At 40.0% G+C, this 13,506-nt stretch overlaps 1 protein-coding gene across 4 annotated transcripts in view; it reads left to right on the forward strand.

Annotated features, from left to right (window-relative positions):
- Positions 1-374: 374 nt before the first annotated feature.
- Positions 375-13,506, forward strand: part of LOC115358825 (natural resistance-associated macrophage protein 2-like) — a 32,724-nt gene continuing 19,592 nt past the window's right edge. For 2 of the 4 annotated variants that reach the window (XM_030050888.1, XM_030050890.1), the window contains exons 1-4: positions 375-548; positions 9,762-9,846; positions 12,180-12,319; positions 12,854-12,973. In XM_030050888.1, coding sequence (XP_029906748.1) covers positions 9,813-9,846; positions 12,180-12,319; positions 12,854-12,973 — 294 coding nt within the window. In that variant the 5' untranslated portion in view covers positions 375-548; positions 9,762-9,812. Of the gene's footprint in view, positions 549-9,761; positions 9,847-10,527; positions 10,562-12,179; positions 12,320-12,853; positions 12,974-13,506 lie in introns of those variants that run through there. The other 2 variants (XM_030050889.1, XM_030050891.1) reach the window with 1 other exon arrangement.

Consider the following 13,506-nt stretch of genomic DNA (forward strand, 5'->3'; position numbering starts at 1 on the left):
TAAGAGCCCTTGAATTAGGCTACTGTTTAAACTTTCATGGTCAAAATAAGTCATGACATCTCAAAATAGTAGTCCGTCCATGTTGAGAGAGTGGCAGCGCTATGAATGAATGCTCCTCATGCCAAAAAAAAAAAAAAAAAAAAAAAAAAAAAATGGCACCATTATTTGCTGAACTGTCCCTTTACTTCCATGCTCTGCGCTGCTCTACGCTCATTTGAACGAATTCTCAGCTGTCCAATCAGCGTACAGAAGCGAGTGTCACCTGCCAGCCAATCCGAGCACAGGAGGCGGGACTTGTCGGGCGAGGAAATGACACGTTTTTTACGGGTTCTCATGAGTCACGTCATAGACCAATGAGAACGTTTAGCGCTGCGACGCGTGCGCACTGCAGTGTCCAACTTACAGGTGACATGGAAAGGCACTTTTTTCACTGTTTAGCTTGTTAGTTAGCTACGGCTAGCTCGCTCCTAGTTGATCCGGTGGTCTCAGGTGGACCTGCCTCGCCGTAACCCGTCTGTCGTCTTTGAATTCAGCTGAAGAGCGCTCAGGTAAGACGGTTTCACTCGTCCTGTCAGAAGGTTAACATTAGCAGGTAACCAAACTGGCAGCTGGACAGCCAACTAATGTCATGGCAACACGTTAGCCTGGTCTTGTTGTTACACGTCGGCTAACGCGGGTATTAGCGCACTAAGGTGTCGAGTTATGGAGTTAAGCTTTGCCTAACATTAATCAAATTAACAGTAATGGTAGCTCCCATATCGTTGTAACGTCACAGTCACACGTCGTTTTAGGCGGGAGGCCAGAGGGTCTTTTGTAGTTTAGATCAGTTAATAGCGTTCATCTCAAACAAAATGACTTTATTACTGGATTTGGTTTCAGTTTCATTTAGTGACAGTGGTAAAGTTAACTCACTTTTTTTGGGAAGTTTAGATTACTCCCACCAAACAGCTTAATACCATTAAAATATGTAGGAAAATACTGTATTCCTCATCATTATTTGGCCGTCCTATAAAGTAGTACACCCACTACAGACACACTTGCCAGCCTGTAAAATGACCAGCATTTGGATGTTAAAGTCCCACTCTGGTCCATCATCAGTAGAAATTAAGGTGTTGCTTACTCAAAGTGATTCAGCAAGAATGAGTTTTAAGTCTCAGCAGTTATGTCTGTTGCAGATTTGCATATGTACATATTTATTTGCAGCTATCTAGAATAAAGGGACTCTGCTTTTAGAATGAAGATGAACTGAGATTGGAATTACCATCTATATAGTGATGGCTTGAAAACTTAGTCCCAAGAAATGATGTGATAAATGCATAAAACCAGTGACATGTTCCACTCATCACATGCACTGGAAACTTTTGAACGTTTTAGCAGATATCAGTGTTTGTTTGCTTGTGTCAATGTTGGGAGTACCAGGGCTGCCAAGTAAAAGTTAATTTTAAAGCACTGCCAGAGTCAGGTCGGTTTGAACTTGGAAGTCACTCAAAATTTGATTTGCTGTGAAAAAGCTAATGCAAGGAAAGCAGATGATGTGAAAAAACATGACACTGAAAGATGGTGAAGTAACTTGTGTTCATGTGCGAAGGAGATTAAAAGTGTTAACTTATGACTCCACAAACGGGATCAGACAGTTATTAAATGCTGAAATGTCGGACACTCTCACCAGCCAGTATGATGTTTTGATTCTGTGCCGTCTCTTTGGTTACACACCAAAGTGAACACATGAAAAAGTATACTTCCTGCGTCACCCAAAACAAATTGAGAGGTTGATGGCAGCTATTCAAGACACCCAGGTGCTTCTCAGTTTCTGTATGTGAGATAAATAAACACAAGGAAACCAGCGCATGGACAGTGACTACAGGCTTGTTTGTGTTACATTTTCAGAGCTACATGTTTCATGCATCCAAAATACATGCTGGGTGTTACCAGCAGTAGGTTCATATTTTACTTCAGTGCTCATGTATTTATTCTGTTTACTTGTCTGTCGTCTTCTTCCAGCTTGAGCACAAAATCAAGAGGCCATTCCACAAACCAGATTAGCAAGTTAGCCACATAACTGTGGGAAACATGATGCTACATCCTGGTGATAGTGATGTTTACCTGTAAAATACAGGTTGAGTGTCAAGTTTAGGATAATGATCCAGTCTTTCCTGATGAGGGTTGCTTATCATCATAATTGAGGAGATTTAAATTTTTCAGGTTATCAGGCTAATTTGTTAATCCTGTTTCATGGAATATCCCTGTCAGAGTTTGTGGTGTGTAAACATGGGAATGATGGTTACACAGGATGCAGCTCTCTGTTTAAAACAGAGATTGTCAGGAGGAGAGTTTGGGAATCAGTTTCCTTTGTTGTTTACATTGGCAGTAAATTCCATATAGAGATTATTTTTGCGCACAGGGGTTGTCGGCCATATGGACCCCAGTGCCCCATAGTTGGGTGTGACGCTCAAGATCATTTTTCAGTTTGGGAGTTGACATAGATTTAGAGTGATTGTATGAGCTGTTCTGTGCAGATTACACCTCCTTGGTGTTCTGTGAGGCCGTGGTTTTGGGGGAGGTCGGCATTAAATGAGGTGTGCGACAAGTTTGGTCAACTGTAACTTTACAGCAGCTGGTAAATTCCGAATGAATCTCTTAGTTGAAAGCATAGATTGATATTTTATATATATGAAAGGATTAGTGTTGCATATGGTACTGTTATTGAACTGCTTTACACACATTTGTGAGAGTTTCTGTATCCGAGCATTTAAAAATCTGTATTCTCCATCACAAAGTGACGCTTTTTGTGTTTTATTTATTACACAGAGGAGGTCAAAAGTAAATATAAGTGTTATTAATAAGAATATTGGATCCCATTTTACCAAACAATTCTCTGGTAGATACAGCTTCTGAGAGTCAGAGTTGCTCTTATTCTTTAAGTACAATGGGAGCACGTGGAATTTGACATGGTCGATTGGTGCTGACGCATCACGAGACAGTTTCATAATATGAGATTAAGACGTAACAGCACTTCACATATAATGCAGATAAGACACACTAAATGATAGTAGACTAAACACACACGTGTAACTGTCAGCAGCAACAGAACTGCTCCAGGATAGCCGCATTTGCAAAGGTGCCAACCCTGGTGAGGGGTTAGTGACCGCCCTTTCGTGCTGTGGTCTAATGTGACATAAACTCTCAATCCTGTGTTGATTGAACCAGACAGGAAAACAAAACAAAGTCACAAGGATCAGTTGATATGGTACATTCACAGGTGTGCAAAGTGCAGCTTGGTTGATAAATAAGAGAACCAGTATCAAAATGCCATCTCTAGTTTCCTGTGAGTCGTGATCTGTCGTCAGCAGCACGTTGATGATCTCATCTCTCTTCCGATCCAAAGTTCTATCCTGCTACTTTTGTATTCCCAGTCTCCCATGTCTGCATTTGTTGCTACAGTATTTATTTAGGGTCATGCCGTTTGGCAAAAGGCATATTTCCCTTCTCTCTGAGCTGCTGCAGCTGAACGGTCATAAGATTTGAATAGGGCTTGTATGTGTTATTGATTTGTAGTTTGAAGCAGTCTCTTGTAGTCATTCCATTTTTACTCATCAGGCATATATGCTTTTGTTGTTGCTAGGTCTTGGAGTACAAAAGAAAACTATACAAAAAAAAACAAACAAAAACTTGCATATCCAATTCTTCTTTGTGCAGGTGCTTTAGACCATGTAAGTATGAAAGCATCAGTTTTAAAAAAGACTCCACACATTGCTCTTGCAATATTAAACAATATAATGTATACTACCATAGTTGTAAAAAGTTCAGGAGCAGAATTGTGTTTATTTATAGCTTAAGCGACACCTCATCCAGTGCATTCAGCCGTGCGCTGAAGTCATTAGGTGCATCAAGGGTCAGGTGATAGGTTTTATCCGTCAGCCTCAAAACCAGTTCAATTGGATACCAGCTCAGTTAGCTCCTGGTGGTTTAGAGTTGGATGTGGTAGCACCCACTCTTTAATTAAAAAAACAAAAAATAAAATGCTGTTTCATTTGGCATGGAGATAAGTCGTCTTTGGTTGAGAATGATGAATCACTTCTTAATTGTTTAATCTGCAATTTCCAACTAAAGGCAGTTTTTCTAAAACACCCACAGAATCTGCACACTGTGGTGTGAACACACGCTCAGTGCCATTACAAGAGCTGGCAGCACGGGGCATGAATGTTGGCAAAGTGACTGGCAGCCCCTCATCAGGTCTCGTTAAAGGACTGGCAAGATGGATGAACTGAGAGAGGATTTTGTGCTATGATTTTCTGATAGTTAAAATGCAACAAGACAACTTGCAAGGCACACGATTATATCTATTATGTTGTTTAGTGTTGTTATTTTATTTGTTTTTGTTTTTATTTTGCTGCTGTACATTAGCAATGGCAATACAGCCTACATTTTTTTAAGTATTATAATTGTTTTTGTTTTACTTTTTTGATTTTTGTTTGGTTTGGCTGGCACTTGGGATGAATTTAGCAGAGTGGCGCAGGTGAAAAATCTACAGATCAGACTGTATTTACCCTGTCATGTGCAGACAGAAACATAAACTTTTTGTCTTATTGTAATGTATTGGCATAAATGCAGAGTTCTTAGTAGAAACCAAAAATAAACAGTTATGATAGTATTTGACTCTGTGCATGGGATTCTTCAACTGAATTGTGAAAAAAAAAAAAACAGAAAACAAAAACTGGTTTGTTAAATAATGTATTTCCTATGATCCTCTGCACGAATTTACAGGATGCTGAGAATAATCAGAGCACAGTTTACATGTGTTGGAGGAGTGCACAGTGCATGTAGAGGGAAGCAGTGTTACTGGAATAAGACAACTTTTGTTTGTTTATTACCGGCTCCATGTCGTTGCAACCTGCACCCTAACAAAGCAGTCTCAACAAAGTCACACTCACTTCTGGCCATCCGGTTAAGCCCTTCACAATACAAGCCCACACATAAACTCACAGTGCAAGCATGTGTACATTAACAAACTCAGTCTTTTTTTTTTTTTTTTTTTTTAAGACATTGCAATGATTTGAAAAAATGAAACAAAAAACATGTAACCTTTGTGCAAAGAAACAAACAAAACATCTTACAACTTGTGACCAAAAAGATTACATTCAGAAACAGTCCATGTCAGTAAGTTGCCACTGCCCTTCACTAAGAACCTTCAGTAACTGAAGAGGTGAAGCCCCCTTTTTTGTAAGGCAGTCCGCAAGTTGTTCTTTTGTTTTGTACCATAGGACCCGCTCAACCCTTTTGGTTTGGATGAGCTCCTTGATGCTGCTAATCTCCAGACGGAGTCTCTTTTCAGTGACTGACTTTGTGGACTTGAGCGCATCAGCCAGTGAATGATTATCCGCGGCACAGGTTATGAGTGCAGCATGTTCAACATCACCAGCAGTTAGTTCAGAGAAGAGTGTAGACAGAAATATGGCATTATCAATCCCTTCTGGCATTGCCAGTGTTTCATCTGCAAGTGTGCTGCGTACAATCCTCTTGACTCTCCTAGACTGCCAAGAAAGGGGTGAAAACTTGCCATTTTCCCCCAGCAGCACAATAAAGTGCCCTCCTTGTGTGCCCCCATCAGAAAGATTAGCAAATGAGGCATCACTGAACATAATCATCTTCAGGGCACTGTCTCTGCCCGAGTGATGAAAGTTGAGAATTACTTTCTTGGATTTTAGTTTAGACACTATCCTGTTTGCCTCATGAATAGTTTGGGCAGTTGCGTTTTTAATGCTTGACGCCAAGTTGCTCGCATCAAACATTACATGTGGCCTGGTTTGTCTTGCGACCCAGACGATTTGACCTATCTTGGACCTGAGTTTATCTCTTTCTTTCTGATAGAGAGGAGAATCTTGCTCCACAGACCGTGTGGGATCCATATGTATGGGCTGCAAATGCTGTATGTAGTTTTCTTGGTGAATTTGCAATTTTCTGTTCAGAGTGACAAAGTCTATGCCCACATAACAGAAGTTTTCGTGTTCCTCTCGTCCAATTTGGAATGTAGATCTGAGCTGTGGTATCACTGTAGTGGAGAAGCTTTGTGTGCCTCCCCATATGAAGTCATCCACATGGCAGGCTAGAACCCCAGACACAACACAGTCCTTATCTAGCCAGTAGAAAATGGCTGGATCAACTTTGGAAATGTTTCCTCCAGTTGTCAGCACAATTTCCTTTACTCTGTTGTACCAGTAGAGAGAAGCATCTGCCAGTCCATAGACACACTTTTTTAGTTTCCATAATGTGCCTTCACTCTCAGCCTCTGGAAGAGGCCTGATGTATAGTTCACGTGACAGTGTGCAGAATGCAGATTTTATGTCCATTGAATGAGGTGTCCACTGTCTTTGACAAATCACTGCCACAAGTTATCGAAGTGACTTTGTAGCACATGTGGGTGAGTCCTTTTGCAACTCTGACTCTTGTAATTCCTCAAATCCTCTAGCCACAAGCCGTGCTTTCGGTAAGTGTCTCTTTGAGAGTACACACCCACCTGGTAGAAACACATTCCTGTCCCTCATCTTTAACTCCCTCAAACACATTGTTATCTCTCCAGCTCTCTATCTCAACATGTTTTGCAAAGTCAAATTAAACATCTTTTGTTACAAATATATTCTCACATGCATTTGTTACATTAGTGTCATCAACATTAGTTAAAGGTACATCATTTGTTACCACTTCAAGGTTCTCCACTCTTGACATATCAGCTGACTCTGTAGTGCCTGCAATATTAGTTGGTTCAGTATAAAGCAAATTGTACCAGTTCTTGTACTTGCCCATAGCTTTGCCTGCACGCTCCAAAACTTTAGTTGTATGTAAAACATCTTAAGAATCAGAATCAGAATGTCTTTATTGTCCCCAGGGGGAATTTGTCGTGGACTCCAGTGCTTCAGCTGCGAATACAGTACATCACCCTCAATACAACATTTAAAATACAGAAAAGAAAAGAAAAAAAAAAAACTCCATGACATAAACACGAGTCCGTGCCTGACTTCACACTAAGTCATGTATTGCATCGCCCCACTTAAGTGTAAAAAGTGCATGAGTCCTTAGCACTGCAAAAGCACTTGTTGAGCTGAATTACATGAAAATCTCCATCTTTGTCTGTGTATTTCACAATTTGTCCCTTTTTCAGACTAACATCAGTTCTCTGTTCTATACCATCATGTGTAACTGTATTGTCAGTTGTGTTATCTATTTCATTTTGCACCCTATTAACCATTTGTGTTGTCTCCATGTCTCTCAGTCCCTGTTGCACCACAGGTGTGTTGTCTTCTATGAACACTGTCACTGGCAGCCTGTCCAGCAACGTCCTGTCCTTGCTCAATGTTTGTGTCATTTTCTGAATCAGCTGTTGCGCATTGATCCATTTTTTCTGTGTTCACTTCCCTCAGTCTGAGCCGATGCACTCGAATACATGTTCTTCCATGTCTGACAAAAATCACTGCACCGTCCTGTCTAATGACAACTCCTGGTTCCTTCCACTCAGGACAGTCAACTCTCTTGTAATACACTCGGTCTCCACTTTCATATTTTTCATCAGTGTTACGTGTTTGCTTCCGCAGGGCTCTCCGTATTCTTTCTGAACACTCTGCTTCTATAAATGCCCTTCTTGCTGCATGCAAAGCAGTGATGTGGCTTGCCACCCATTCACTTTTTGTTGTTCCCTCTAAGGCTGGGGGTTTATCAGTTAATACAGAGGGCAGATTAGGATTCTGTCCAAACACAAGCTGATGAGGACTGTATTCATGTACACTTTGCATGGTGTTCTTTGCCATTAAAGCCCAATCCATCGCAGTGCTCCAGTCACAACCGTTGCTTGCTTTTACTTTCTTTATGACCTCAGTAAGTGTTTGATTATGACGTTCTAAAGCCATTGCTCCATGGGCTGTAGGCAGCCCATGGAGGGGGGGGGGGGGGGGCATGAACACTTATCCAGTCGTGAACAAAGTGTTTCACTATTTCTGAAGACTTCTTTGTGGTCAGAATGCTGCCTGCACTGAATTGTGTGAACTGATCAATAATGTGGAGATACCACAAACCTGGTTCAAGTTCATGGAAGTCTACAGCTACAGTCTCGTTGTACTGAGATGCCAGTGGTAGGCCAACAGCAGGCTTTGGTGTAGCTTTGCTGTATCTTTGGCATATTTCACAATCACTAACAATCTTTTGCAGAATAACAATACATTCAGCATCATTGTTGCCTTAACTTTTTAGGAGCTTCTGTAATCTGTCAGCGGAGGCATGACCAATTTGTTTATGGAGCTTCAATAACACTTTCTGTTTAGTAGCTGAGCTCATTTCCTCAGTAACTGTCAGTATTTCATCCTCATACTGATTTTCATCCTCAGGTTGACTTTCCTTTCTTTCTTCAGGAATGCTGTCCTCTGTAGCTGTCAGGACCTGATCTTCCTTTTTTATATTCTCACTTTTGTTGTCTATTATGTTCACACAATAATGACCAGAGCTTGTGAAGTCAAGTTTCACAGGTCTATTGAACATCACTGCTCTGTCATGTTCCATGTCCAGTACTGTTCCTGCTCTCTTCATTGAGGCTTTGCTTAAAAGCAGTGGAACAACCTTAATGCTCAGTATTGTACTTACTTTTACTTTTGAAATTGCATCAAATTTCCAAAATTCCCAGGCATGACATATTATGGACATTTTCCAAAAAAAAAAAAAAAAAAAAAAACCCTGCCTGGAGTTCCCAACCTTTTGCAATCCTGTATTAGTCTCCTCAGGGAGAGCAGTGTGTTCTGTCCTCTCATCCAAAAATGGTCTCACCAAATTGTGCCTCAGCTATCCTGTCCATCAGTTTGTGGTGGGAGAGCAAATTTGTTTGTCAGTCATTAAAATTATGACATTTTTTAGTATTGATATTAAAAGAAGCAACAACTTACTTTACCACCATTAAATAACATTATTTCTCATATTACAATTTTCAACACTTGATGTCCCGTGATAGTGCCAGTTAAATGCCATGTGTTGGGTCCTGAAGCAGAGGAAGTGGCACCCTGTTAAAAACCATGAGAGTTGGGAAGCAAACACACCCCTGCACTGTTGTGTCTGATGCCTTGGCTTGACTCATACAGTCTGACTCAGGAGTCACATGCTCTCACAGAGCCGACTCTGGCTGTGCCAGTGCTCTTGACTTTTGAAGCTACAGTTGTTGAGCTGGACTAACTGTGCAGTTAATTTGTTTGGATTGTGAGGAAAAATTAAGTGTGAGTCCATTTCAAATGTGACATCAAGAGTGAGAGGAAAGGCATGTCTTGATTATTGTGGAACTGAAACTACATCCAGAAATGCAAAGTCATGTTATTGAAGGACAAGTTCTCATTTTTTGTTGACTGAGAAGTTGTGACCCCAGTTTTCACATGTTTTGTTGCTTGCTGCTTAGTCATATTAGTATGAATTGCAATTTTCAGTGATGTTTTTTTTCTTCTGTGTTTTCAATGATTGAAAAGTGGGACATGAAAGCAGTGTTTTTACACACAAGCAAACATGTCACATAGTCATATCACATGTTGAAATGATTATTTTTGTGACAAGTCTAAAGCTCAAGCTGGCACAGTCTAAAGCTACCTCACTTTTTTTATTGCCCAAGTATTTGTTAGCATTAGAGACCCAGAAATTATTTAACATACTGTGTATTGTTTTAGCAGGACGTGGTAATGAAAACCTTACCTTCAACAGTCTTACTGTCCTGTCTCATCGTAACTGTTGATTTCTTTTTGCAGGGTGGCTGATAATCATCCCTCCAGTTTCCAGGGATACCTCAGCCGACCCCGATGAAGGCCGAGCAAGAGGGAGACCTCCTCGAAGGTAACAGACGTCAGACAGAGTCCTATTTATTTCTCCTCGCATGAACCACTGTGGGAATTTCAGTAAAGCAGCAATAGAGTCAGGTTGTATGTTGGCAGAGGTGCCTGAAACTCTTTTACTTTGGTACACCTTGTGCTCTGTGTGCACATAACTCTACAAGAGATCACAAAAACTGGCTGCTGTTGCATTCATAATCTGCAGAACTGTTGGACTTTACTTTGCCTTCTGTCAGTCATTGTTATCAAGAGCGACAATGTAAGGAGGGAGAGGAGAGCAAATGCATTCCGCTGAGAAATTTATATGTAAAATGCCACTGAAGTTTATCCGTGACATCTTTTAAATGTCGCTACTTCTTCTGTGAACTTTAGTGATACTTCTGTTATTCGTTGTGGTTACTTTGTGTACAGAGTGGGCTCACTGTGTGTGTATTTGTGCTCAGGGTTGTGGGGTGTGAAACAGTGTAACTCTGTGTGTGTGTGTGTGTCAGAGAGAGAGATGATGGAAGTGGGCGGGATTAAGAGTTGCAAGACTGGAAATTCTATTTTTCCTCAATTCTCATTTCCTTGTTCGGTTTTTAGAAATTTGACGTCAGGGAGTCATTGTAACATCTAAAAAGAGATGAGCAATGCAGAGTAATAGTTAGGGATCAGTGGAGTTGGGGAAAAAAACCACAAGTTTGCGATGAAGGAAGAGAAGAATGAGCAATCCAGTCTCAGTGAGTAGTAGATCATCACTGTATGTGGAGCAAGTAATTAAACCAGATATGTTAGTAATTGTGAAATTGTAATTCATTGTTTAATTGTTTTTCATGAATGAGTTTAGTTGAAACTTTTGTGTTTGAAATGTTAGACACTAGACACATGCTGCTTATTTAAGTCTTCAGGCAGTGCAGGCATTCGTGTGAGTTTTTATAGTAACAGGGATGTGGGCTGAGCACTGGCCAAACGCTGCTTCTTTATGTTTCATCTTGTACTCCAAAAATGTTAGAGGAGTCACTTGGTTCAAGACTTATAACTGCTTTGTATTTGGAACTGCACTAAATGTATGTTTCTATTTTGTATTTGGATCTGTAATAAATCTGGCTCTGTACTTAATGTTTAGAAATGCCTGTAATTGCAATCTTAAGATAAATACTCAGTGAAGCAGCGTTTTGGATTGCTTTTAGCTGCAACAACGCTGATGTTTTTCAGTGATTGCTTTTGGTTGGTATACCTTCTGAAATAGCATTACTTACTCTTGTAAGTTTATACTAACTAAGTCTCTGCAGTGCAGGACTTCAGACTGCAAACATTTGGTCACACTGTACAACTCCTTTTTCCACTGAAGCCACTCAAGCTCAGACAGTTCTCAGAAATTTTGTTTGAATGAATTTAGATTTAAAGAAAACAATTACTTCACACAAAATGTTTACTTTTTTTTTTTGTCTTGTAATGCTTTTAAAGAATGTAGGTGAGTTGTTATAAAGCAGAGCTGCTGGTGTGCTGTCTGTCTGCTCACTGGTATCTCTGGGTATTGAGTTTTTTTTTTTTTTTTTTTTGTAAACTTTCTGATAAATTCCTGTAGCCATATCACATACACAGGCTATTTTTTAACTGGGGGTAAAATTGTGGTAAACAAACAAAACACAGACAAAAGTGATCACACACTAAAACACAGACAAAAGTGATCACACACTACTCTGGACTTCTTTAATAGATCGCAAACAGGCAAGCTGGCTTCTTCCAGGTTTGTGTCAAACTAATTTATTAGCCTGAACTTCCCAAAGCAGAAAATCATGAGTTTAACCCAAATGTGGACTCCGGATAGATGAAGTTTTTTTAAAGTTATTATTTTAAAATAATTTGAATAATTTTAAACTAAATTATATAATTAAATTTTAATAAAGGAAAAAGACTTCATCTATCCTGAGTGCAATTCCAGGTATTTTGTTTGTTGTCCAGCACCGGACTGAATTAAAATGTGTGCGTGTGTGGCCTGAATGTAGAAAACATGAAGTAGGACGCTGTCTTGGGTGGATAATAATTTTGTCTTGGCCATAGCGTATGCTTGGGAAAACATTTCTCTACATCAATCAGAGGATACTGTGGAAAGCTTGGTTTTGAATTTGTTGAGCAACATTACTTGAAACTAAGACTTTGATCATTTTCACCTCAGCAAAGCTTATACAACAGAGAAATGAGGAGTTTAGTGGGTAGAAAGCATGAACGGCATGTCAACAACAACAGATTAGGGTTGGGCCAACATACAGCCTCTTCTGCTTTTTTCTGTTTTAGTGTTTCTCTTCTCATCATTAACCAGAACTCGTCTCTCTCTCTCTCCTGTCGTCTCCTCAGAGGACTCCCCTCAGGAGAATGGGATCATCCAGACGTCCCAGTACAGCTCCATCTCTCCTCCCGCCTCCCCCGTGGCCCAGGAGGAGCCCTTCTCCACCTACTTTGAAGAGAAGGTGCCTGTTCCCGAGGATGTTAACCAGGTACTGACAATGACCACAGTGAATAATGATTGTTCCTTGATATGTTTTCTTTTTTTAATTTAAATTTATTTGAACATAAATATCCCAGTTGAGATTAAAACTCTTTTCCAACGGGGTCCCGGCCAAGATGGGCAGCTCTGGATAAAAACAAAGATGTAAATGATGTCTGTCATCACATTAAATTAATGTCTCTCCAAACTGCAAAGTGAAAACTTACTTTATTTTATTATATCATTGTATTTCATCAGTGTGAAAGATAATGCTCTTATCACAGATTATCACAGAAGGCAAGTTTTTGTGGCCAAAGAGCAAAATCCTATAGTCTTTTTGTCATGTCAGAACTTTGAACTTCATTCTCCTTTTCACATTGAGTGGCATTCAAAATGTTGTCTATGTTGGACATTTAGTCAAAATTTGGATTTTTAATACATTGGATTATAGCAAGCATATGTTTTTTTTTTTTTTTTAAATTGCACCAACAAGAAATTTTACATCATGCAAACTGACGTTAAACTTTGCTGCCGTGTCTTACAGATATTCAGTTTCCGTAAACTCTGGGCGTTCACTGGGCCAGGCTTTTTGATGAGCATCGCTTACCTGGATCCAGGGAACATTGAGTCTGACCTGCAGTCTGGAGCCAAAGCAGGCTTCAAGGTGATGAATAAAAACACATTAACCTACACAGCAAAGCAAATATAGTTTCACCTGTTATTTTCCACTTACTTTGTGAAGATATGACCCCCTCACTAACTGCTGTGCTTCCCACAAGGTGCCAGTTCACTTTTGGGGTCTCGGGTGGGAATTCAGGAAATACCATAAACCATAATACAGTACACTCTTGGTATTTATTTTAGCTCATGTTTTTCCCAGATTTGAAGTAACGATTTCAGTGACTATTTCTTGATGACTTGTTTTTTTCTCTACTCCCCAATCAGTTGTTTTCCCAAATAGGGAAAAGTTTTGCATCTTTATTTTAAAGATAAATCGGCCATACTTCTGACCACAGTTTGGCTCTGTGTTGCATTGATTTTATTTTTGGCATTTCTGGCTCAGCCTGTGCATACTTTCCATTGGGATTTTGGGCTACACAACAAATGGTGGAAATGCTAACTTACTGCTTTGTATGTTGTAAGTTATCATTATAACCCACAAAATTACGCCAGACTTCCGTTCTCCATCTACTGTGT

This window comes from Myripristis murdjan, chromosome 5 (assembly GCF_902150065.1).
Source record: "Myripristis murdjan chromosome 5, fMyrMur1.1, whole genome shotgun sequence".
Taxonomy (NCBI): Eukaryota; Metazoa; Chordata; class Actinopteri; order Holocentriformes; family Holocentridae; genus Myripristis; species Myripristis murdjan.